A 26,177-nucleotide genomic window follows, 5' to 3' on the forward strand; every position below is an offset into this window, starting at 1 on the left:
ATTTTTCTCTTATAACACCCAAAAACTATTAAAGCCTTTCTATCTTTGCTACCGAAAAAAATTATCTCAAACTTTGTTTGTGAATTTATTTTTTTTCAATTATAAGGAATAATTATAGTAGTTGCGACTACGCCAATTATTTCACATCCCAACAGTATTTAGAAAACATGTTTTTGGAAGATAAAAGACCTTTTTCCACCCTAATATGTACTTTATTTTTATTTTTTGCATTCGTTTTCTCTTTCTTTTAAGAGAGAAAAAAATGGGTCAAGAATATTGATTTGTTCATTACAATATTGGGACTAAAATATTAAGGACGACAGCACAGCCTTGCCTTTCTTCTTATGTAATTATTCTTTTTATATTGCTTGACTTTGATTTCTTCAATCCAGGCGTTTTTCCTCGTTTCATACGCCACTTTGGTCGGAATTCAATTCAATAAGATGCTAAACAGTTTGCCTCGTCTCGGCTCACTGAAACAGTAAAGAGAATAGAGAATAAAAAAAAAAATTCCAAAAAGTAGGCTTTCTCTTCACATTCGTAGTAAGTCGATTATTACTCTTTTGACGGTATGAATTCCCAACTTCGTTTAAATGTAAAAAGAGTTTGGTGGCAAAACGGAAAAAGAAAAGGGGCGGTCGAGTGGCTTGTTTTGAAGTTGATTGACCAAGTTTATAATTTAAATATTCCACCATGAAGATAATAGTTCCAATTGGAGCCATACGTATACTTGGTTGGCCAGGTTTGAATTATATACTTGTATGTCGTACGTAGTGTTACGATCTATGAAATTGCAAAAGAAAAATACTTCTAGAATGAGCCTGTTCAAAAGGAAGAGGTTGATGCATCACCATTCCATGCAAGACCTTGGAAAATACAAAGATGGATATGGTAAATGTTCATAGTTTATTATTAGATATATTTTAATATAAAAAAAGGAGGTACGTATTTATTTATTACAAAACAGAAGGTATAATATAGAGATAGATAGAAAACTGTAATAGAGGGATAGGGAGAGAAAAGTGGGGGAAGTGGTAAAAATAAAAATGGAGTAGTCATCTTGCCTTTACGAAGACAAATGGGTATTACATTACATTATAGTCATGGTATAGTATAATTCGATTATTTTCTTGTTTCGACAACGGAAGGAACGACAACAACGACGACGACGATAGCGAAAATAATGAAACAAATAATAGCACATCTTATCTTATTTCTTCTTGCTCTTCTAGCACTCTTTACAGCTTTATTGGTATGTCCTACACCTTGTTCGACATCTTCTTGAGCGTCTTCTACGTTCTTATCGATGACTTCAACATTTTCTTGTTGTTCTATCACAAGTTGTTCCATATCATTAAACAATTGATTCAATTCAGCCATTGATTTTTCCAATTGTAATAATTCTTGGTGTCTTGCTTGTACTTCGGCTAATGCAGTCTTAGCTTCACCACGTCTATTTGCGTTCAATAGAGCTTGTGAGAAGATTTGTTGTCCATTAGTATCACTGATTGCGTTTTCGACTTCTTCTTCAGTGGCTTCTGGTTGTACTATCAAATATTGTCTTTTGGCTTGTTGTTTATTTTCATCTTTGTAATTAGATTCGATGATTCTATAATCTTGAATTAATTTCAAGAATTTTTGTCTTGAATTTTCAGCTTGAGTTTGTTTGTTGGTGTCATGTAGACCTTCTCTTTGAGCATCTTTAATGTTGAATTTTAATTGGTTTTGTAAAGAGGAAGTTTGAGAGACTATGTTGTCTAATTGGTATCTTATTGATGATTCTTCTTCTTCGTTTACTTGGATTAATAGTTGTCTTTGTAATTTTTCAATTTCGTTAATGTTTCTTTCATAGATTTCTAAATCTTGGTTAATTTCGTTGATTCTGTTCATAAATTGGATGAAATCATTGCCGTTGTTACTGTTTGTAGCTTTGGTAGTAGCATAAGCGTTGCTAGAGGCAATGTTTGGATTGTTATTTAAATTTGAATTTGAATTTGAGTATGAGTTTGTCTTGTTTGATAAATCATTACTTGCTTCTTCATATGGATTAGAAAGTTCGTAAACATTACTGTTTTCTGCATTATTATAACTCATTTTTGGTATCTATTGTCTACTTGTCTTTGCTTTGGTATTATCAGTTATTGTAATTTTTCTAGATCTGTATGATAATGTAGATTGCCCGTTGTTCTTAGTTATAGTTCTCCTTTACAGTTGAGGAAAGTTGACAAGGATGGATGATGGATGAATGGACTATGCTGCGATGGGTAATATATGTAGAGTAAGATGTCAATCTTAGGCTATTGAGTCAGTTTACACTTGATGGTTGGTGCGTTTGTATGGTTACGTAAGTATGTAAGTATGTGCTACTAAAGACTATATTTGGATACGAGGATTTAAGTTTAGGTAGTTACGTACGGTACGTATGTATGTGGATACGTTACCAGGTTTCGTCTATATTATTTTTTTTTCACCAAACTTCCTTTCATTGACAAATTAGGCTAATGATAGACAAACCGTGCTCCGCGGCGGGGAGTGATGAAATTTTTTGTTTTGTCTTTTGTTGTTCCCTTGCGGTTGATATTTGGCTACCTTTTATTTACCCATGAATAAGTCCACGGGTAAGCCGTTGAGTGCGCGTGGCAAACATGCTTTTTCGTTTAAACAACCACGGTATATAGTCTTCTTCTAAGCCGGACCGTTTGTTGCTGGGCGGTTTCCTTGTTTTTGTTTGTATTTTCCCCTTTCAGGAACAGCACGTTACCCTGAGTGTAAACAGTAAACAGGTTATAAATAGCAATACGCACTATTTTGTGTCGTTCGCTTTCTCGAAAGCGTCACAGAGAGGAATACTCCATGGGTATGAATGCTATATAGTTACAGTTAACCTAATTTGTCTCAATGGAACTGTTCTCTCTAGGTACTATTTCTCACTATAATGATACTTCACTTAATAGAAAAGCGAGTGATTAACGACATTACCATCGAGGGCACATTTAATATAATACATTGGAGGTCGGGTTTTTTCTAATTTTATTATATATATTAAAACTTTGGTACCCTTTTTTCCCTTTCTACGGTAAGCACAGAAATGAAAGAAATGCACGTAGCTCTTTTAGGTAATTACTACTTAATATATAGATAAACTGAACAGAAAAACTGAAATGAGCACTAAAAGTTCACTTTTGCTTTGCTTCAAAAGTTTATGTCCCCATTCGCTGATTTTGGTTAGCTCGTCTTTAAACCATTCTAGTAAACGCCCTCCTCCTCCTTGCTCGGTTGTAAAAACGATTCTAAGATGCCTGTCACCTCATAAAGGGCGTTTGTCGACTATTCTGATCCCTATGGTGGCGTTCCAAGTGAAGTCTTAGATATTCATGTATTACCTGCGTACTTAAACAATGTTGTTTGAGAAAGAATAATTCTTATGTCATTTATTCCTGGACCCCTTATTACGTAAGATATTAATATAAAAGTTAATTGAGAATATCGTAATTTTTTTTCCGACTAGGACATATATTGATAGTCTATATGACTTTTCCCATCATATAAAAACGCAGACATATAAAACTTAAAATTTCCACTCGCATAATTTACCGTCCCTTACCTGTATTTGAGACGCACAACATCCTAGTATGTTATTGCCTTAGAGCGGTTATGTTAAGTACTCAGCACTGTGAAAAAGAAAGCATATTTGGATATTTTACGCACAGACTTCACATCAAATGGGTAAATCTCCATAACTGTAATAGTATCCCACTTTGAGTTACTTCAACAAATATGTATCATGGTTTCATGAACGTTAAGTCTGTACGTAAGTACGACCTGTCTCTCTCTTTCTAGAACTTATTATGTACTATCGTATAATTTCTTCTTTTGTCACAGATCAGGGGATCTAAGTTTTTTTACTGATACTATTTAGGCAATCATACGGTTTCTTGACCTCAAGTTAAGGTATACGTGTTAAAAGCTTCCTCCGAAGTTTGGAAGTGGTTTTACATATTGGGTGTAGGTAAGTAATTCATTGAGACATTTGATCCTTAGATCCCTTCTGTTTTACGGTAATTCTAAATCGACCTGTACGCATGGAACCTATGTATGTATAACTTTCTCTAATACTACGTGAACTTCTCCCCTTAGAATAATCAGTTCAAAAAGAAAATAATTAAGTTAAAGAGCAAGGAACAAATATAATACGTTATGCATGCATATGGGCATAACGTGTTAGGCAAACATAGTCTATACGTACATTTATAATATGTTTTTGTTTCTCAATTATGTCGAGGAGGGGAGAGGAGAAGAGCCGTAACGTAACACCTGGACGTAGGACCAAACACTAGTGGTTTGTCTATTTGTCTCATCAAAAACTCGACTTCGATTTATATAAACGAATGGCAAATTCCAAGTGAAAAAAATAACAACTCATCAATAAAATTTACTGCTCGTATGGGTCTTGCAACAACTCCAACAAAATTGAAAATAAAAAAATTCAATAAATCCGTTAGGATATTTTTCATATTTATATATCTAACCATTCTTTTGGAAATTCACGTCAATCGTTCCATTCCTCCTTGCCATCTCTACCTAGCTCTCAATAAGAAAAGGTTGATATAGACCGTCATTGCCTTTTTAAGATCCAAGCTGCACAAAGAATTTTGAATATGACCTCATCAGTAAGAAGTTTCCAAAACTGTTCAGAAGCAGATGTTCCAGGTTACAATGATTGTCCTAGTTTCTTATTCCAAGTTAATAATAACAACAATAACAAAAGACAATCCAATTTCAAAATAACTCCAAAAGTTTATGATCTTTCAGGTAATACTAAAATTCCAACGATACCACCTCCACCATTGAGACGTATCAACAGAAGATCTATCTCTTCAAGAAGCATAATATCGTCGTCGTCAAATAGTGAGGATAATCTGGGTGATGATCAACCACCAACTGTCATTCCTTCCCCGGTCATCACAGAAACCATTGAGCTAGCAACGTCTCCCACACAGCAACGAAATGAATCGCTTTCAGACGTAGAATCATTGTCTAGGGACGAACTTGTAAATAAAATTGAAAGGCTGTTCAATCAAGATTCAAAATTATCAGAACAAGAATTCCAATATTATAAGAAGAAAGTGGATTCAAATATTCATCAAAGTTTAAATAATGATCTAACGAAAATTATATTGACACAATTCTTTAAAGAATCAAATCAAAATCAACATAAGGCTAAGAAATTATTAATGGATTGGATGGTATCTGACATGTCTATTACTAATTGGTGTCCTGCATTTTTGAAAATCGTAGAGAATTCCACTACTTGTTAAAAAGCAATATTATTATTGTACGAAACATAAAGAACTTGGGCTCAGTTTACACTGAAATAAGCTCATACGTACCTAATCGTACTTATTTAAAGGACAAACATAAGAGGTTTACTGCAACTACTTCTCACGCATGTACGTTTAAAAAAGAATAGGCATAAAAAATTGATCATATTATTTATATAAGATATATGCATTTAGATTTATTTTCAGTAACTAATCATAAACGTAAAAATATATTATTCGGCACATTTCGACAGTCATTTTCATATATAGTTTATAGTCTTCTTTTTAGATATTTATGCTCTTTCCTTACAAGTACGTATTGAAGTACCCTCGGCGGTTACAGATTGTGAATTTTTGCGATGTTTACACACGTTTAATTAACACCATGAATTCAAGATTCAAGTTATGGAACAGCAATCTCGAAGACTAGAATAATAACGCCAAGATATACCCAGACTGAAGGTTCTCAAGATGAGCAAAGAAAATAAGGTTCTATCAAAATCCAAAACCCTGAAAGATATATTAGAGAAAGGTCCAGACTTTATCAATAATACACCTTTAGATAATTTCTTCAAAGAATTAAATGATGATTTCCTTTCAAAAATACCTGATACCTGCGATGACAAAAGTCTCTATGATTATATGGGGTATGAAGATAACCATAAATTCGTTTTCAAATTACTTTCTTATTTTGATAAGTTATATGAATTAACAACGCAATTACAATCAGAAATAGCAAAGAAAGATCAAAATTTATTACCTGTTTCATTACATGATGTTAAATACATGGATAGATTACTAAACTTACTATTATTTCATGGTATTACTATAAATTTACCATCATCAGAATTACGAAATCTCACCCCAATTTCTAATAATCTAACCGCCTCAATGGTTTCACCTTCATACCAACCTGATGAGCTCACATTGCGAGAAGTTACATCGAGATTATTAAACATTATAATGAGCTCAAATATTACCAATTATATAAGGACTGCACTGCTTAGAGGACCAGCATATCCCATGCTCTACCTTAGTCAATTAATTATTTCAATTGAACAACAACAAGAAGAAGAGTCAATTCCAATTTTGTATGATTTGGAATCGATACAAGATACCTATACGCTATACGTGATGTATACAAATTTTATTCAATGTTTACCATCATCATCATCCCCTTCACATAATGTCATTGCTATGAGAAAGTTCATAATGAACAAATTAGCAACATTACCTATACGTAGAACGGAAGACGGTATCATAACACTAATTGATTTCATATTAGGTACAAGGGAAGACATGGAAGTAACGAACTTACCGAATAAATTTGAAAGGATTTATTCAGTATTAATGAGTATTCCTCAAGGTATGCGGCCCGGCAAATACCTATCCTTACTATTTCCACAATTATATCATTGCCTTTCGTTGATTGATCGTCCGGAGGTGATTACCTGTGTGAATGGACTTGTGAGTAGATTTTTCATGAGGAATAAGAAGATTGTCAGAGATTTTCTTTGGAAGCCGGTGGGGGATGTCTTATGTAATTTGGATGGACGAGATTTTGATTTTAGACAGTTAAATGATTGTATTAATGTTTTAATTTCTTTGTCGAAAAATAATGATGTCGAGGTTGTTTCCGATTTGATTGTATTTCTAGATTGGAAAAAGTTTTTCTTAAATTTATGGATTTATTGTTTGTTTTTAAAGAAAAATGAAGATAAAGTATTGAATGTGAAGGAAAGGGAGAATGAAAATGTTCCAGTGGTTCCATATTTTGAAGTTATACTTTCACTTTTGAAGACTTTTTTCATCCTGAATGATGGGAAATTTGATGTTTTGAATCTTTTAAGTTTAAATTTAGTAAATTTTGAACATGAAAATTGGAAATATATGATTGATTTAGAGAATGGAATGCCATATATTGCAAATAAAGCAGAATCAATACTGAATGAACTAAATTTAAATGAAGGTACGGATGATGAAAATAAATTGAATGAAATTTCAAATTTTTTCAATGCTATGGATCTTGCTGTTCAATTATATATTGACTTATTGAAATTAATTAATGACGATGAAAAGACAAAAGATATATTTTTAACCATATTAAACAGATGGGTGAAAAAAACCACATCCAGACATGACCAGTCCACTCTCTCTCTTGGGGAAGAAGATGATATAAATGGGAATGTTATGGTATTGATTGATTTGAAACTGCTGGAGAAAATGAATCAAGAATTCAAAACGGATATTATCAAGCAAACCAAGGATGTTTTAACTGTGATTAATGATTTAGTCGACTTCGTACAATTTCAAGATGATAAATTGAAGGAAGAAGAAGAAACTGTTGACTCAGACGATGAAGATGAGGAGGATGAAGAGGAGACTGCTAGTGAACAGAAACCAGTGGAATTACCTCATATTTCAACAGCATTTAAAACCATTTTAGAGTTATTCTCCTACACACTCAATAATTCGACAAAAAATTATCTGTTACAATATAAGAATATTTTATCAAGTATTGATGAGAAACTAATGAAGTTTATTAACAACGTTCCTGAATGTAAGACATTGCATGAAAATGTACAATCAGTTTTGAATGATCAACAGTTTGACAAAATGGGACCTGAAGCAGAACTCGTTGATGAAGAATTAGAAAAGGACAAAGAGACCTTACATAGAGTTATGATGGATTTGAATGATCCATTAGTTCCAATAAAAGCTCATGGGTTAGTAGAATTAAGACAATTAATTAAGAAGAAATCTAAGGTTATCGATGTGGATAGGGGTGTACAAATTCATTTACAATTTATGAAGAATCAAGATCCTTTCATATATATGAACGCAATCAAAGGGTTTGCATCATTGATTCAATTAGAAACTGACAAAACTATGAACGTGTTGTTAGAGTTTTACCGTGATGATAAGAGTCGTAATAAATTGGATGATATACTTAAAGTTGGCGAGATATTTATAAATTATGTTCAATATGAAAACAAATTACTTGGTAGTCATTATGCTAATCTATTAGTTGATGTTTGTTTAGATAAGATTAAGACACATAATGGGTTAGATAATAGGATCAGAATGTCTTCGATGTCCATATTAGGTATTATTTTACAAGTGAACGCTATTGGTGTTCAATCTAGAGTAAATGAGATGGTAGATTGTGCCGTCGGAATATTACATTTAGAGACTGGAGAAGATGAGGCAATTATGAGAAGAGCCGCTGTACATTTAATCCACGATCTTTTCTCCAATGATGGAATATCATCAAATCTATCTGCGGAATATGGTCCAGAAAGATTAAAAACGTTGTTAGAGTACACAAGAACAAAGATACGGATGATCTAGTATGTGAGCAAATCAATGAGTTGTTGTCTATCATGAACTGTTAGGTACGTTAGTACATAGGCTTGTAGGTAGGTAGAGAGATAGATACACGCGATGAATATATAGGGAGATAGACGTTATCACGGAGATATAGCAAATTTATTACAAAATAACACAAAATAATTAGTGACGCGCGCACTCTGGCGTTACCCGGGGCTCATGGAATCTGAAAGAATCTTGGAGAATTTCCATGGAAGTTTTCTTTTCTTTCCACTTTCTTCCGTGAGCTTCCATCGACCATCAACTTTTAACCGCCTACGTAACATACGGAACACAAGGAAGGAAACAAGGATAGAACTAACAACTATATATATGGCAGGGATAATTGCCACCTTCCCCTGCTGTTGGTACGATCGAACAATTACTCTTTTTCTTGGATGATTTATAGATTCATTTCTATCTTTAATCTTTCGAAATTGGAAACCACCAGTTCTTCATAGAAGTAACAATCCACATTCATCATACACACAAAAATGGCTGCTGAAACTTTTGAATTCCAAGCTGAAATCACTCAATTAATGAGTTTGATCATTAATACGGTCTACTCTAACAAGGAAATTTTCTTAAGAGAATTGATCTCTAATGCTTCAGATGCTATCGACAAGATCAGATACCAAGCCCTATCTGATCCAAAACAATTAGAAACTGAACCAGAATTATTCATCAGATTGACTCCAAAACCAGAAGAAAAAGTCTTGGAAATTAGAGATTCTGGTATTGGTATGACCAAGGCGGAATTGATTAACAACTTGGGTACGATCGCTAAATCCGGTACTAAGGCCTTTATGGAAGCTCTTTCTGCTGGTGCCGATGTTTCTATGATCGGTCAATTCGGTGTCGGATTCTATTCTTTATTCTTGGTCGCTGATAGAGTTCAAGTCATTTCAAAACATAACGATGATGAACAATATATTTGGGAATCTAACGCTGGTGGTTCTTTTACCGTCACTTTGGATGAAACTAATGAAAGAATCGGTAGAGGTACTATCTTGAGATTGTTCTTGAAAGATGACCAATTGGAATATTTGGAAGAAAAGAGAATCAAGGAAGTTATCAAGAGACATTCTGAATTCGTCGCTTATCCAATTCAATTATTAGTCACTAAGGAAGTTGAAAAGGATGTTCCAATCGCTGAAGAAGAAGAAGAAAAGAAGGAAGAAACCGAAGAAGAAAAGAAGGAAGGTGAAGAAGACAAGAAACCAAAATTAGAAGAAGTTAAGGAAGATGAAGATGAAGAAGAAAAGAAACCAAAGACCAAGAAGGTTAAGGAAGAAGTAAAAGAATTGGAAGAATTAAACAAAACTAAACCATTATGGACTAGAAACCCATCTGAAATTTCTCAAGAAGAATATAATGCTTTCTACAAGTCTATTTCTAACGATTGGGAAGATCCATTATACGTTAAGCATTTCTCCGTTGAAGGTCAATTAGAATTTAAGGCTATCTTGTTCATTCCAAGCAGAGCTCCATTTGACTTGTTCGAAAGTAAGAAGAAGAAGAGCAATATCAAGTTATATGTCCGTCGTGTTTTCATCACTGATGAAGCTGAAGATTTGATCCCAGATTGGTTATCTTTTGTTAAGGGTGTCGTTGATTCTGAAGATTTACCATTAAACTTATCCAGAGAAATGTTACAACAAAACAAGATCATGAAGGTCATTAGAAAGAACATTGTCAAGAAGTTAATTGAAGCCTTCAATGAAATTGCTGAAGATTCTGAACAATTCGATAAATTCTACACTGCCTTCTCAAAGAACATTAAGTTAGGTGTTCACGAAGATACTCAAAACAGAGCCGCTTTAGCTAAATTGTTACGTTATAACTCTACCAAGTCTACTGATGAATTGACTTCTTTGACTGATTACGTTACTAGAATGCAAGAACATCAAAAGAACATTTACTACATTACTGGTGAATCCATCAAGGCCATTGAAAAATCTCCATTCTTAGATGCTTTAAAGGCTAAAGATTTCGAAGTCTTATTCTTAGCTGATCCAATTGATGAATATGCTTTCACCCAAATGAAGGAATTCGATGGTAAGACATTAGTTGATATTACTAAAGATTTCGAATTGGAAGAAACTGAAGAAGAAAAGGCTGAAAGAGAAAAGGAAATCAAGGAATTTGAACCATTAACCAAAGCTTTGAAGGAAATCTTGGGTGAGCAAGTTGAAAAAGTTGTTGTTTCTTACAAATTATTAGATGCTCCAGCTGCTATTAGAACCGGTCAATTCGGTTGGTCTGCTAATATGGAAAGAATCATGAAGGCTCAAGCTCTGAGAGATTCTACCATGTCTTCATACATGTCTTCTAAGAAAACTTTTGAAATTTCTCCAAAATCTGCTATTATCAAGGAATTGAAAAAGAGAGTTGATGAAGGTGGTGCTCAAGATAAGACTGTTAAAGATTTGACTAACTTGTTATATGAAACTGCATTATTGACATCTGGTTTCAGTTTAGAAGAACCAAACTCCTTCGCTGCTAGAATTAACAGATTGATTTCATTAGGTTTGAATATTGATGAAGATGAAGAAGATAATGATGATGAAAAGGCTGCTCCAGAATCTACCACTGAAGCTGAAGTTGAAGAAGTCCCAGCTGACACTGAAATGGAAGAAGTCGATTAAACAAAAATTTACATTAATTAATCAATAATATATTACTACTAAACCACCAACATAGATCTATATAGAGAATTCTTTCGTTAGCTTGCACTTGTATAAAAAAAATCAAATAATTTAAATGAATATGAAAAAAATCAAAAAACAATATAAAGTTGTAAGTAGGAAACTTCCTAGTTTAATTTCAATCGAGTTATTCTTTGGGTATTAGTTACAAATGTGAGAGTATTAATAATCGCCTTGCTTGTCTTCATAATGTACTTGTTTTTTCAATTTTTCCAATAACTCCCCCTCAATATAAACAGGTTTAGTCATTATTTCAAAAGGTCTATAATATTTAATAACGTTTGGGAATTCTAATTCATTAAAGATAAAATTTGCCGTAGCATGTAATTCTTCAGTATATTTTTTGCTTGCATATAAGCGAGCCAATTGTTTAATTACTGGTAGTATACCACACCCAATGAAATTAAAAATCATTTGATCAGTCTCACCATCATATATGAAATGTAACCACTTGAATTTATAGATTCTTTTTAATTTTAATAAGCCATTCAATAATTTCTGACCAATAAAATTACCTATAAAAGGCCAAGCTAAACATTCGATTATATTTTCAAAATCACCCGAATATACTAACGTTTGGGAATAATCAAGCATATTTTCTCGGTAGGCATCATCATCATCATCATTAGGGGTATCTTTTCGAAGGGGTTCCACTTTCACAAATTCCTGTTGAATGGAAAGTAATACTGATTGTGCTAGTTTTTTATAAATGGTACTACTTAATAATTGTCTCATCACATTAAAATATAACATTATGAGAGAGTTGGAGATTAAGAATAATTTCCTTGCTGTCTTTAAAATTGGTGTATCTTTAGTATACTTTACATTAATTCTTCTCAAGATCAATGAGGTCCATATGATTCTTACTGCACTGGAGGGGAACACATGAGAATTAATGGCAAAGAATGAAAGGGGAGTCAAAAAGAGCAGAAACCGGGTGTAAGGTGGTATACTTGCCAATCCGCTAGTTGTTTCTGAGAATGTATTTAAAGATTTTGTGGTAACAGTATCGAGTATTATTCTTAATATACTTTCAGGGAATAAACATTGTAATTGACGTAATCCTATCCTTACTAAGAATTTTTGGATAGACCAAGGAGCCAAAACGAGAGGTATTGTTAGATATGTGGCATGCCTTCCAATATAATCCAATGTAAGTTTCCATTGATATATAAGGTCTAGTAATATTGGCGATTTATAGGGACGTAAATCTGTTAATTGTATTTGCTTTTGGCATTGTGGACATTGACTTCTAGAAAGTATTAAGGAATCTGTATTCACAATTTCTTTGAAGAACATGGTATATATTCCCAACATTCTAATGGGTTGAGGGGATATTAATGAGAATAATAGATTGTTCTTATTCCACATACCTTCCCTAGGAAAATATGGATGATTGTCCAAAATATGATAAAGACTTGCCTTAACACGTTGATCAACATTGTCAAAGATAGGTCGCAACAATTCGTAATCATCCATGTTTCTCTTATATATCCATTGAAGATAACATGTTTTATGAACTTGTAAATTACATCCACATTTATGGATCAACCACGTTTGATCATATTCTGATTCCTCCAGGCAAATCCAGCACCTACAGGTTTGGAGCTTGAAAAAGGAGAACATGTTGATGTATATTTTTTAGTTGGTAATTAGGAATGAATTAGCTCACTTCTGCTCAGTAAGAATTTAGAGGTTTATTATTTAATGCTCTGAAATTTGTTGAGTACGAAAGTGCAATTTTGGATAGTTTTTTGTTCTTGAAAGGTGTCAAAAATTAAAAGATGAATTCTTGATGATTGTAAAAATGCCAGCAGGCAAAGGAGTATATACTTTTGAGATTGGTATATTCTTATTTCTTAACTTTCATAAAATCTTCAAAAAAATTTACTTTTCATGAACAAAAATTCTACTAAGAATAAGGAATAACTTAGAAAAAACATATATTATATTGAAAAGTAAACAAAAAAATCTCAATAACTGCTATAGACTAAACCAACATTATTTCAAGAATCATTTTAGCTCGTCTATGTGTTTTGCTTACAGTTACCAATATTTTCTAACTATCGGCTTGCAACTAGGGGCCTGAAAAGAGGTAACTCAACAGATTGCCCCCCAGTTAGTGACGCCGTTTTTTTAAATAAAGAGGAAGATTATAAACTATATAACATAATAATCATAAATGATGACAGATGTCACAGAATAGAAACACCTTCCTTATATATCAAAGTTTTGTGAGCCATTGTTAAGTTTACAATGTCAGACGACAGATTTCTTTCGCTTCTTTTTACTCTTTATATATATCAGAAAACGTTTTTCCGACTGATTTCAAATAAACTTTGCTATAATTGCATTAAAAGAAATATACTTTCTTTTGTTACACCATTTTTTACTATGTACAGGATGTTTCCGCTTTTGTTTTTTCTATATATTTTAAATGAATATGATATGAGTTATAGGACATGACATAATACGACATGGCATTAGTATGAAGAACGGCCGGGATTACAGTTGTAAATCATGCATTAAATGTTTTCTTAATAAATTCTTCATTATATTTTTTTGTAAAAGTTCAGGTGATTCAATACCATGATTTTTTAAGAATTCATGAGCTTTCAAATTATCTTCCATATATTCTTTAATTCTTATTTGAACGGTGTCAATATTATTTTTTTGTAATTGTAAGTCCTTCTCCATTTTAATTATATCAAGACTTAGTAATTGTCTTATTGTATCCTTTGAAAAATCATCGTTGATACCATATTTTTGTTTTATTTCGGATAATTTTCTCGTTTCTGATTCCTGATCTTTGTTGGTACTTTCATTTCCGTCGTTATTCAACACTTTTTGTAAGTATTTGATATCACTTAGAAGAGTACTATTAGACACAGTTACATCAGTGGATGAAGATGACAAAGAGGACAATTTTTGAGCTCTTCTATCCAAGAACTCTTTAGTTTTCAAAGCTTCCTCCTTCGCTACATTCAACTTTGCAGCGTTTTCAAACTCAGCAAATTTTTGACCACTGTTCTTAATAATTTCAGCAATGGCAAAGAATTTATGCTTAGAAATGGGTCTTGTTGATTCGATACGTACCATGTCACCTTCGCGAGAAATTTCCCCTTCATCATGAACCAAGTAATCTTTCCTATGGAATAATTCCTTGTTCACACGTTTATTAAACACTTTCGTTTCGACGCGAACTTTCACAGTCTTTTGCATCTTACCTTGAGATACCACTAAACCAATGAAATTTTGACGAGCCATCCTTTCCCTAATATATCTCCTTTATTTTCTTATCTTCTTTCCCAAACAAAAGAAAGAATTGTGATAGAGCAATTCTACAAGGAAGAGTAGAGATACTATTATATGAAGAAGGATAAGCACTACCAGCTTTTTGGCTGAATTTTTTTTGCACTTTGTTCAACCGCTCAATACGATTGAAGCTAAAACCTGTTTAGTTTAAAAGGTACTATATCTTAAAAGAGTTTCATATATAGAAATAGCGGCCCTAAGGGCAAGGGAAGGGAAACAAGGGCATGTCAAAACAAGGGGACCCCTAAATATTTAGGGCTTGGATTTTCTGGGAAAAAGAAGTCAAAGTTGGGAGGGTAACCATATGAAGAAGTCAACAAGTTATTTTGGACAGAGTCAGGAACCGGAAAACAGGGGAAAAGAAGTCAGCTCTTGAAATCTCTTTCTCCAATAAAAAAAGATATGTGAAGGGAAGATAAACATTGCAGAATAAGGGAGCAAAGGAAGCAAGGGAAGAAACTACGTAAGTAAATAAGATCTAATCTATGATAAGCTGATTGTGGAATAGCGGATATCGGATACAGAATACAGAATACAGAATGCAAAACACTTTATCGCTCGATTGGGCTCAGGAGGAATGCAAGAAACGTTACAACTTGTTCACCGATGAGTTACCGCTTGTTGATTCATCGTTGGGCTTGAACGTAAGTAAATAAGTAAGTAAGTAAGTAAATAAGGAAGAAAGCATTTTTAGAGTTTACAATCAAAATATAACAAACGACATATACTTGCACTGCCGCTTGTTTAGTCCATGCCCATTGCCTCTGCTTGTTTTTATATATAGTGACTTATTCAAGATAGATAAAGGGTTTCCTAGTAAATCATCAAGGTCAAGATCAGATATATCTTTCATTTCACAGGTAATCTGATCAGTAAACGCAATGTTGAGATGTACTACTACCACAATTACGACCAGATCAATGGGATCTGTTCTACCAAAAAAGTTAATAGATTATCAAGGTATATATACCCATTGAGTAGTACTGATATTATCTCGACTAACCATCACATTTCTAATCAACTATGGAACAACGGCAGGACATTCACAACTACCTATCCCAATTCAATTGAAATATCATCTAAACAATATGAAAGGATCTACAATAATGACCCATTGGACTTAAGTAATCCATTAGATTCATTCCCAAGACGTCATCTGGGACCTGCCCCTAAGGATGTCCAGTCAATGTTGAAGCAAATGGGATTCAATGACCTAGAGTCATTCATCAAAGCAGTAATCCCATCAAACATCCTAAACAACGATACCACAGATTCCCCATTAGATTTTGACCTTAAAGCTTCCACCTCTTCATCGAATGTCGGATTTTCCGAACAAGAAATGTTGAAACATTTAACAAATTTAGCAAACAAGAATAATTACAAGATAAAAAATTTCATTGGGAAAGGATACTATAATACCATTGTACCACCTGTCATCCAAAGGAACTTATTGGAATGTCCAGAATGGTACACTTCATATACACCATACCAACCTGAAATTAGCCAAGGTAGGCTAGAATCATTATTAAATTTTCAAACTGTAATTTCCGATTTGACAGGTTTACCAATTGCTAATGCCTCTTTGTTAGATGAAGGTACTGCCGCTGCCGAGGCAATGTTATTGGCATTCAATCTTACTAAGAAGAAGAAATTCAAATTCATTGTTGATAAGAATGTCCACAAGCAAACGAAAAGTGTCTTAAGGACAAGAGCTAAACCTTTCAATATCGAACTCATTGAAATTGACTCAGTGTCAGATTTTGAAAATGCGAAGTACATAATTAAAGAAAATGGAAATGATTTGATCGGTTGTTTCGTCCAATACCCTGATACAAATGGATCTATCCTATCTGAAGAAAAACTGAAACAATTAGCGGAATTAACTCATGGCGGGGGGAACGTTTCAAAAGCACCATCCCAATTGTTTATAGTTGCATCTGATCTTATGGCTTTGACGCTATTGAAACCTCCTGGCCAATTGGGAGCTGATATTGTATTAGGTTCATCACAAAGATTCGGTGTCCCCATGGGGTTTGGTGGTCCACATGCTGCATTCTTTTCTGTCATTGATAAGTTGAATAGGAAAATTCCAGGTAGAATCGTGGGTGTCTCTAAGGATAGATTAGGTAATCCAGCGTTGAGATTAGCTTTACAAACCAGAGAACAACATATTAAGAGAGATAAAGCTACGTCAAATATTTGTACTGCTCAAGCTTTATTGGCTAATATAGCAGCTAATTATTGTGTGTACCATGGTCCCGAGGGCTTACAAAATATTGCAAAGAGAATTTATGGTATGACTACTGTTTTGGCTCAACATATCAATTCCTCGAAATGTGAGCATTCTGTAATCAACGAATCATGGTTCGATACCTTGACGATTAAATTAAACGAGAATGTCACAAATTCCAAAAAATTCTTAGAGAAAGCATTGAATGAATTTAGTATGAACCTCTTCATGAGCGACTCACAAACAATATCATTATCATTGGATGAAGCTACTACCGAAGATGATCTATCAAATTTAATATTGTTGTTTTCGAAGGAGAAAACCATTGCGCCTGATTCCAATTTTGCTTCAAAACTGCCAGAGTTCCCTTTAGATAACTTGCGTACAGAACCCTTCTTAATAAACCCAGTATTCAACAAATATCATAGTGAAACTGCTATGTTAAGATATTTACATCATTTGCAAACGAGAGATCTTTCCTTGGCCAATTCAATGATCCCACTGGGTTCATGTACCATGAAATTAAACAGTACAGTGGAAATGATGCCCATTACATGGCCTCAATTCACAAACATACATCCCTTCCAACCATCATCACAAACAAAGGGATATCAAGAAATGTTTACTAATTTAGAAAAGGACCTTTGTAATATAACAGGGTTTGATGCTATTTCATTACAACCAAATTCAGGAGCCTCAGGAGAGTACACAGGATTAAGAGTCATCAAAACATATCTAGAATCTCAAGGACAACCGCATCGCAATGTCTGTTTAATCCCCATCTCGGCACATGGAACCAATCCGGCATCTGCAGCCATGTGTGGATTGAAAACCGTCTCAGTGAATTGTTTAAATGATGGATCATTGGACTTAAACGATTTGAAATTGAAAGCGGAAAAGTATAAAGATGAATTAGCCGCTGTAATGATCACTTATCCTTCCACTTATGGTCTTTTTGGACCAAGTGTTCAAGAGGCATTCGATATCGTACATGAGAATGGCGGACAAGTTTATTTGGATGGCGCGAATATGAATGCTCAAGTTGGATTGACTTCACCTGGGTTCCTTGGTGCAGATGTTTGCCATTTGAATTTACATAAGACATTTGCCATACCACATGGTGGGGGTGGGCCAGCAGGAGCACCTATATGTGTTAGGAGTCATTTGAAACCATTTCTACCAGGGCATGACGTTGTTAAGATGATCACTTCAGGTGGAAGTGATGACCCTTCGAGGACAATTGATTCTGTTTCTTCAGCCCCATATGGGAATGCATTAGTTTTACCAATTTCTTATGCTTATATAAGAATGATGGGATCTAAGGGGTTACCATATTCCAGTGTTATTGCCATTTTGAATGCTAATTATATGATGAGTAGATTACAAGAATACTATAAGATTTTATTTATTAATGGGAGTAGTTCATTCAAACATTGTGGTCATGAATTTATTGTTGATTTAAGAGAATATAAAGAACATGGTATTGAAGCAATTGATATTGCTAAAAGATTACAGGATTATGGGTTCCATGCACCCACGTTGGCCTTCCCAGTTCCTGGAACTTTAATGGTAGAACCAACAGAATCTGAAAATTTAGAAGAATTGGATCGTTTTATTGAGTCAATGATATCCATCAAGAATGAGATTGACTTATTTATGAAGGGTGATCCTAGAGGTAAAGTTTTGAAAATGTCACCACATTCTATGGAAGATATTATCAATGGAGAAGACTGGGAACAACGTGGCTATACTCGCGAGTTTGCAGCTTATCCATTACCGTTTTTAAAAGTGAACAAGTTCTGGCCTGTAACTACTCGTTTGGATGATATATATGGTGACACGCATTTGCATTGTACATGTCCTAGCGTAGAAGAAATGGAAGCGAAATGGCGAGAGGAATCATGAATACCAGAGCGTATGTAGTATTATAATAAAAAAATACAAACACCACGTCACATAATGTAATAAAACAAACGTATATGCTATTGTATGACGACGCATCCATATCCATCCACCATCTGTATGATATAGATTCCTCTTGCTGGAAAGAGTTTGTGACACTCTTTTGTAAGTCTAAACAACCGTGAGAAACGACTGGAAAATTTTCAACGAAATTTCAAAAACATCAGAAATTGTCATTATTGTCAACTTTGAAGGTTTTTAGACGTGACAAATTGGGACAAAAGATCAAGACAGGGTCATTTTTAGAGGGAATTGTATTCGTTTTGTTTAGTTGATATAATAATATTCGACCTACTGTTTATCACTTTCATTTTTTGAATATTTATCCTTTTTACAGTTGATCTGCGTATTAGTTTTCTGGAGTCCTTTTTTCTCTTTTTACCGTTCATCAGACAATAAGGCCACAAAAACAAGAAATTGTATATCACTTCAAGGTTCTAAAACACCGTATTGGGAGAAAGAAAGAAAAGAACATTATTGATACTACCAGTCATACCCTATGGATTTAAGAGTTGGAAGAAAGTTTCGCATAGGAAGAAAAATCGGTAGTGGATCCTTCGGGGATATATATCATGGGACTAATTTAATTAGTGGTGAGGAAGTTGGTATAAAATTGGAATCCATCAGATCAAGACATCCTCAATTGGATTATGAGTCTCGTGTCTACAAATATTTAAGTGGTGGTGTCGGAATACCATTTATTCGTTGGTTCGGTCGTGAGGGTGAATATAATGCTATGGTCATGGATCTATTAGGTCCATCTTTGGAAGATCTTTTCAATTATTGTCATAGAAAGTTTTCATTTAAGACTGTCATCATGCTTGCGCTACAAATGATCTGCAGAGTTCAATACATCCATGGTAGATCTTTCATTCATAGAGATATTAAACCAGATAATTTCTTAATGGGGACTGGTCGTCGTGGTAGTACCGTCCATGTTATTGATTTCGGTTTATCTAAGAAATACAGAGATTTCAATACTCATCGTCATATCCCATATAGAGAAAATAAATCATTAACCGGCACGGCAAGATATGCTAGTGTTAACACTCATTTGGGAATTGAACAAAGTAGAAGAGATGATTTAGAGTCCTTAGGTTATATGTTGGTATATTTCTGTAAGGGTTCATTGCCATGGCAAGGTTTAAAGGCCACTACTAAGAAACAAAAATACGATAGAATTCTGGAGAAAAAACTATGTATAAGTGTGGATACACTTTGTGCTGGTTTACCAATAGAATTTGCTGATTATATGAATTATTGCCGAAATTTAAAGTTTGAAGAAAGACCTGATTATCTTTACCTGGCAAGACTTTTCAAAGACTTGAGTATTAAATTAGAATATCATAATGACCATTTATTCGATTGGACTATGATTCGTTATACAAAGGCTATGGTCGAAAAGCAACGTAATCTATTAAATGATGACCCAAATCAAGACGGTGGTGGTTCTGCCAATACTGTGGATAAGAATGATCAGTTTAATAAGATTAAGTTATTGGCAATGAAGAAATTTTCTACTCATTTCCATTATTACAAGAATGAAGATAAACATAATCCAACTCCAGAAGAAATTAAACAACAATCCATTCAAAATAATAATGCTGCATTATCATTACCTCCTGAACTATTACAAGCTATTGATAAAGGATTAGATGCTTTGAAACAAGTACCTCCTCAACAGCAACCACAACAAGGGACATTGCAAGGTCAACCAGTAAATACTGGTGCTGAACCATTATTACAACAACAGCAGAGAGATCAACAACAATTCCCACCTGTAATAGCCCAAAGAGATCCAGCACAACCTCAAATTCTTCAACAAACACGGCAATCTGGTGCTACGTATTATCCTGCAAATGTGCCTAACAACAATAACCAACAACAACCAAATCAACAGACCAAACCACCAGGTGCCGCAGGTTCTAATATATGGCTATAATGAGAAGGAAGAAAGGAACTGTGCGGCTAGAGGATGTGTTTTATGAAACGCTTTTGTTCAGACATCACGTAATATAATATTATGATATGGTTTTAAGAATCGGTTCACAGAAGTATTCGATCCCAAACAATTTATCGATAATAAAAAAAAATAATAGAATGATATATATAGGTTAATGAACGTATCTTTAATATAATCATCAGGGCTTTCATTCTTTATTTAGTATCATTTGTTTCATATCCTACAATCATTAATGCATTTTTTCATGAACTTGTTAGTCCAACTATGAATGAAAAATAAAGAAAATAAGAAGGTGCAACTTGCAACTTCCAGGAAGTACAAAATGAATAAATAAATAATTAAATAATCAAATGAATAATCATAATCATAACATAATCAAATGAATAATCATAATCATAACATAATCATAATCATAATCATAATCATGATCGCAATCATTATTATAAGAAATCTTATATAAGTTATTGCCCTTGGATAAAAGATTCCTTACGGGGTGAACAAAAGGGCAAAAGCATAAGCATATGAGTAAACCACTAACTTGTTACTAATTTCATTTCATTTATGTCTTTGATATAGTTTGCTACATATATATATGTAAGAGAAGATATAATATTTACAGATTGATATTCACAATAGAGAAGAGAAAGTATAAGAAAATATACGTACGAAACACGACGAAAAAATTATTCAAGGCTTACTTTAGCACCTAAACCTTCTAATGTGGCCTTAATTTTATCGGCGTCTTCTTTCCCTACATTTTCCTTCAACACTTTAGGAGATGATTCAACAAACTTCTTAGCTTCCACTAAACTTAAACTCAAAAGATTCTTAACTTCTTTTATAATCTTAGCTTTACTCTTGGTATCGAAGGATTCCAATTTTACAGTAAAAATACTTTGAACCTCTTCTTCTTCAGTGGCAGCAGCACCAGCAGCATCACCATTCGAACCAGCACCAGTATCACCACCTGTTGCTCCGGTGCCTGATTGTAGTGAGGAACTAGATGGTGAAGCGAAGGTAATATCGGGAATATTCAACGTAGTTTTCAATTCTTTAATTAATTGTGATGTCTCTAATAAGGTCAACTTCGAAATAGAATCCACAATTGAAGTGATCTTGGGATCTACAGGAAGTTTATCTTCCACTGCTGTTGGAGAAGAAGTGGAATTGAAACGGTTGAAAGATCGTAAATAAGGGGAAGGGGACACACTATTAGTCGTGCTCATATTGCGTAGACATGTGGATGATCTTATGATAGATGTCGTTGAGGAGGACGTTCTTCTGGCAACGATTGATAGAGAAGACATGATGATTACTTCGCAGAAATACTTGTCTTTGATGCTTTTATTTCGCTTTTTGTTAAGACTTTTGGCCTGTCTTTGTATATATAGTTAAATCTACATTTAACTCTGTTCTGTTGTTGTGCTTTTTTTCGAGAAGTTATGAATTTTGAAAAAAATTGGAAATGGAAAATTTGATTTGAGGTGAAACAACTTCAGTCAGAAAGAACATTTATTATATTTCAACAAGAAGAAAGGACATTTGATATACTTCAGAAGTGCTCTGTACAGAAGAATAACAAGCACCTACAATAGCGAGTAATAATGACTACTTTTAGATTTTGTCGTGATTGTAATAATATGTTATATCCAAGGGAGGATAAGGAAAACAACAGATTATTATTCGAATGTAGAACATGTTCATATGTAGAAGAAGCAGGTTCTCCATTAGTCTATAGGCATGAATTGATAACGAATATTGGTGAAACTGCAGGTGTTGTGCAAGATATTGGGTCTGATCCAACTCTACCGAGGTCAGATAGAGAATGTCCAAATTGTCATACGAGAGATAATGTGTTCTTCCAATCACAACAAAGAAGGAAGGATACATCTATGGTTTTATTCTTTGTTTGTCTTCATTGTTCTCATATATTTACATCTGATCAAAAAAATAAGAGAACTGAATTTTCTTAAATACCCTCAATATTTTAGTGATTCTTTTGACCGTAATAACAATGTGCCTTTTGGTATCGGGTGTTAAAAGCTCACCAGGAGGGAGTCATGTACCCTTCTAGTTGTAACAAAGTACCGAAAGCATTGTTCCATAAGTATGTCATTAACAGAAGGATACCGTTTGCTTACGAGTTGTTATATATCCATATACAGTAGACTTTATACACACACACGCACATATATATATATATTAAGAAGAAAAGAAAACCAAATTAAAGGAATGTAATAATGAGAAATGCGAACTTTTTATTTTATTTAGTTCCTTGTTTATGGACAAGAGCAATAACTATTATATGTATAATATTAATGATTGTTATTACTATTAGGAGTACCATGCGATTTAGCACGGGAATTAGAAAAATGTCTACGATTGTCATTCATGATATCTGGAGTAGTTTGATTTAATACATTCAAATCAATCATAGGATTATCATTATTACTATTTTTATTGGTAGTTAAAGTTGATAATGAATTCCAACGTCGTTTATGTTCAACATTATTATCGTTATTATTATTATTATTATTATTATTGTTATGGTTAGCAACGTTGATGGAATTATTAAGATCTATAGTATTAATATCAGTAGCTACTGATGATGAATGAATTCTATTTGACGTTTCTTGAGTATTATTATCAGTAGTAGTGGTAAATAATGGAGGAAAATTTATTGATTGCAATTCTTCATCAATTCCTTTAAGTAAATTCAAATCCCGTTGTAATGCTGTCATTGAATTATTATTATTATTATTTATTACTATGTGCTGATTTTGATCGATAAATTGATTATTTTTGCATTGTGTATTACTATTAATATCAGGATATTGTAATAAATGTTCCATATCGTTTGTTGTAAATGCTGGCCCTTGTCGTTTTTGTCGCTGTGATTGTTGTTTGTCTCCATTGGGAAAAGCAAGCGGCGATGATGAAGAATATTGTAGACTATCACTATGTGTCTTTCTTTGATTGAACTCATAATTTACAGGAGCTTGAGACGAAGAAGATGAAGCATCATTTTTGGTATATTTGTTTTGATAATGATGGGACTGAGGTGTCATTAGATCTAATAATAATTCTGAGTTTTTATTTTCAGAGAATGTATTACCAAAAATGGGAGAATTAATAATTTCATTCAAGGGTGATTGTAAATCTTTTACATTTGTTGGTTGCGTATTCAATGTTGGGAATGATGTGTCCATTGCTGGATTATGAGGGTTTAATGCAAAATACAAAGGATCAAATAATGCCGGGTTAAGAGCACTCGACGATTGATGGCCAATATTACTATTAGCATAACTGTTTAAATTCAGGTTCCTCTGTGTATTATTATTTGTGGGTGGTACATTATCAAAATAATTCAAATGTTGGGGTTGATTATTATTATTTGTCTGATTTTGAAATAAGTTACATTCTTGTTCGTTGGAAAAGTCTGTATTAGTATTAGACATATGGTCATGCTGTTTATTAAAGATGTTTGTAAAGTCAATTTCATTCAAATTTGTAATTGAATCATAATCAAACGGTACGAAACCATTCATAAACCCATTGTTATCATTAGCGGTATTTTGAATAGAATTATCTATAAATCCTGCCATTATATTATCATTATTATTATCATCATCATTATCATCTGTATTGTTTTCTTCAATGGAATAATTCGCATTAGCACTGTCAATGATCATATTCGTGATATGGTATGAATGAGGAGGATGAGAATGGAGGGTAATTTCATTCGAATGTGATTGGTAATGAGAATGTCGTTGATAATGATGATTGTGGGTATGAATATGATTATTTCGAGAAGATGATATCGAGGAAGATGATGAAGATGAATGAGTCATTAATGTGGGCCTTGAATTTACATTGGACGACGGCGAACTTGTCATTGTATTAGATAAAAAGTTACTTGCTGTTGATTTTTTCAACAAATTTTCCTTTGTCCTCTTATCATTTAATTTTGTTCTTGGTTTTTGAATATTAAGATTTGAGTTAGAGGATTTCTTTGACAAGTTGTTACTATTAGTATTATTATTGTTGTTATTTACTATGGTGAAAGGTAATACAATATTAAAACTTTGAATTTCATTAGTTAATCCACATTCACAGGGAATAATGGAAGATTGAATTGGTAAATTTTCTCTTGTTCTATATTCTAATTCATCGAATTTTTTAATTGCATCAGTATCATTATCTTGTCTTAACTTCAATTTAAATTTCTTATATTCATCAGATTCTGGATTAAATTTCAATGGATGAGAATGGGTATTATTCATGACAACAATATTCCATTTTTTCCGTTTCAAAGAATATGTAGCTCTAATTCTAAATGGACAAATATTAAATCTTGACACAGATCTTTTATTTTTCTTCTTTGGTGGTGGAGGAGGAGGAGGTAAGATTGCAATTTGATTCTGTTCAGATTTCAATTTTAAATCTTTTAGAGAAGTTCTACCTTTTTTATTTGCCTTACATTTGAACACTACTTTTGTATTATCAGATCTTTCAATAACAATTTCAATACCTTGAGGATAAAAGATTTTTTGTAACCATGGTTTAATGTCTGCTTTATCTATGAAATTGGGGACAGGATCAAGATGAATTAAATTATTTTGGCCCTGACTTAATGCAAGTTGAATATTATCTGGAGTAAAAGTATTTAAACCTGTTGGTGTATTTTTATCGGCGGTTTTAGTATTATTATTCGTTATTATTGTCGTCGAGGCGATTTCTTTTTTATCGCTTATAGATGAAGATCTTGTCGAAGATGCAGAGGTGTCTGAAGCTGGCGAAGAAGATAACGGTGATCCTGGCCTATTATTAGTGAGGATAGGAAAACTACCATTCTCTTCTCCCATGCTGTTGCCAGTATATGTATCCATATTATTGTTAGTGTCCTCATTATTGTTTTTATGTTTTTCATTTTTATTTCGATAAACCATATTATTGGATATAATATGGGGTGACAGGAAAAATGTTATAGGTTCTTTTTAAAAGTGGAGTATTGGTGTAGTTCTTATCGTGAGTTTCTCTATAAAAGATGTAAAGTTGTGATATTTTTTTTGAAATTGGTGAAATGATGAGATGAAATCGGAAAGAGGGAAAATATGGAATATGTTCATTAATTGGATGATGGGTCGATGAGATTTAACTATTCAATTCCTTCTCCTAATGCAGTAAGTGTTGCTATAAGTTCTTTTCTTGGCCCTTTTTGCCTTTCCTTTCGTTTCTGATTCCGGAAGTGACAAGGAAGAAACTAGTGATAAGAAGACGTTGTTATTGCAGTAACAATCAATGGGCCC

At 33.4% G+C, this 26,177-nt stretch overlaps 11 protein-coding genes across 11 annotated transcripts; 6 read left to right on the forward strand and 5 right to left on the reverse strand.

The window, feature by feature from the left end:
- Positions 1-1,122: 1,122 nt before the first annotated feature.
- On the reverse strand, positions 1,123-2,094 carry SSO2 (syntaxin; the record flags this gene model as incomplete). Its single annotated transcript, XM_003671864.1, has 1 exon — positions 1,123-2,094. One exon carries the CDS (start codon positions 2,092-2,094, stop codon positions 1,123-1,125), a length of 972 nt encoding a protein of 323 aa, XP_003671912.1.
- Positions 2,095-4,658: 2,564 nt separating this feature from the next.
- ADD37 (Add37p) lies at positions 4,659-5,318 on the forward strand (the record flags this gene model as incomplete). Its single annotated transcript, XM_003671865.1, has 1 exon — positions 4,659-5,318. The coding sequence occupies one exon, from the start codon at positions 4,659-4,661 to the stop codon at positions 5,316-5,318; it is 660 nt and encodes a 219-aa protein (XP_003671913.1).
- Positions 5,319-5,792: 474 nt separating this feature from the next.
- On the forward strand, positions 5,793-8,672 carry RTP1 (Rtp1p; the record flags this gene model as incomplete). Its single annotated transcript, XM_003671866.1, has 1 exon — positions 5,793-8,672. One exon carries the CDS (start codon positions 5,793-5,795, stop codon positions 8,670-8,672), a length of 2,880 nt encoding a protein of 959 aa, XP_003671914.1.
- A 512-nt stretch (positions 8,673-9,184) lies between these two features.
- HSC82 (Hsp90 family chaperone HSC82) lies at positions 9,185-11,338 on the forward strand (the record flags this gene model as incomplete). Its single annotated transcript, XM_003671867.1, has 1 exon — positions 9,185-11,338. One exon carries the CDS (start codon positions 9,185-9,187, stop codon positions 11,336-11,338), a length of 2,154 nt encoding a protein of 717 aa, XP_003671915.1.
- Positions 11,339-11,560: 222 nt separating this feature from the next.
- NDAI0I01040 (uncharacterized protein) lies at positions 11,561-13,024 on the reverse strand (the record flags this gene model as incomplete). The annotated part of the gene is made up of 1 exon (XM_003671868.1): positions 11,561-13,024. The coding sequence occupies one exon, from the start codon at positions 13,022-13,024 to the stop codon at positions 11,561-11,563; it is 1,464 nt and encodes a 487-aa protein (XP_003671916.1).
- Positions 13,025-13,903: 879 nt separating this feature from the next.
- Positions 13,904-14,665, reverse strand: MRPS17 (mitochondrial 37S ribosomal protein uS17m; the record flags this gene model as incomplete). Its single annotated transcript, XM_003671869.1, has 1 exon — positions 13,904-14,665. The coding sequence occupies one exon, from the start codon at positions 14,663-14,665 to the stop codon at positions 13,904-13,906; it is 762 nt and encodes a 253-aa protein (XP_003671917.1).
- A 937-nt stretch (positions 14,666-15,602) lies between these two features.
- GCV2 (glycine decarboxylase subunit P) lies at positions 15,603-18,848 on the forward strand (the record flags this gene model as incomplete). The annotated part of the gene is made up of 1 exon (XM_003671870.1): positions 15,603-18,848. The coding sequence occupies one exon, from the start codon at positions 15,603-15,605 to the stop codon at positions 18,846-18,848; it is 3,246 nt and encodes a 1,081-aa protein (XP_003671918.1).
- A 556-nt stretch (positions 18,849-19,404) lies between these two features.
- Positions 19,405-20,847, forward strand: NDAI0I01070 (uncharacterized protein; the record flags this gene model as incomplete). The annotated part of the gene is made up of 1 exon (XM_003671871.1): positions 19,405-20,847. The coding sequence occupies one exon, from the start codon at positions 19,405-19,407 to the stop codon at positions 20,845-20,847; it is 1,443 nt and encodes a 480-aa protein (XP_003671919.1).
- Positions 20,848-21,551: 704 nt separating this feature from the next.
- MNP1 (mitochondrial 54S ribosomal protein bL12m) lies at positions 21,552-22,175 on the reverse strand (the record flags this gene model as incomplete). Its single annotated transcript, XM_003671872.1, has 1 exon — positions 21,552-22,175. The coding sequence occupies one exon, from the start codon at positions 22,173-22,175 to the stop codon at positions 21,552-21,554; it is 624 nt and encodes a 207-aa protein (XP_003671920.1).
- Positions 22,176-22,472: 297 nt separating this feature from the next.
- RPB9 (DNA-directed RNA polymerase II core subunit RPB9) lies at positions 22,473-22,841 on the forward strand (the record flags this gene model as incomplete). Its single annotated transcript, XM_003671873.1, has 1 exon — positions 22,473-22,841. The coding sequence occupies one exon, from the start codon at positions 22,473-22,475 to the stop codon at positions 22,839-22,841; it is 369 nt and encodes a 122-aa protein (XP_003671921.1).
- Positions 22,842-23,183: 342 nt separating this feature from the next.
- Positions 23,184-25,817, reverse strand: AFT1 (DNA-binding transcription factor AFT1; the record flags this gene model as incomplete). The annotated part of the gene is made up of 1 exon (XM_003671874.1): positions 23,184-25,817. One exon carries the CDS (start codon positions 25,815-25,817, stop codon positions 23,184-23,186), a length of 2,634 nt encoding a protein of 877 aa, XP_003671922.1.
- Between the last annotated feature and the right edge of the window lie 360 nt (positions 25,818-26,177).

Source organism: Naumovozyma dairenensis, chromosome 9 (assembly GCF_000227115.2).
Source record: "Naumovozyma dairenensis CBS 421 chromosome 9, complete genome".
NCBI classification, from domain to species: Eukaryota; Fungi; Ascomycota; class Saccharomycetes; order Saccharomycetales; family Saccharomycetaceae; genus Naumovozyma; species Naumovozyma dairenensis.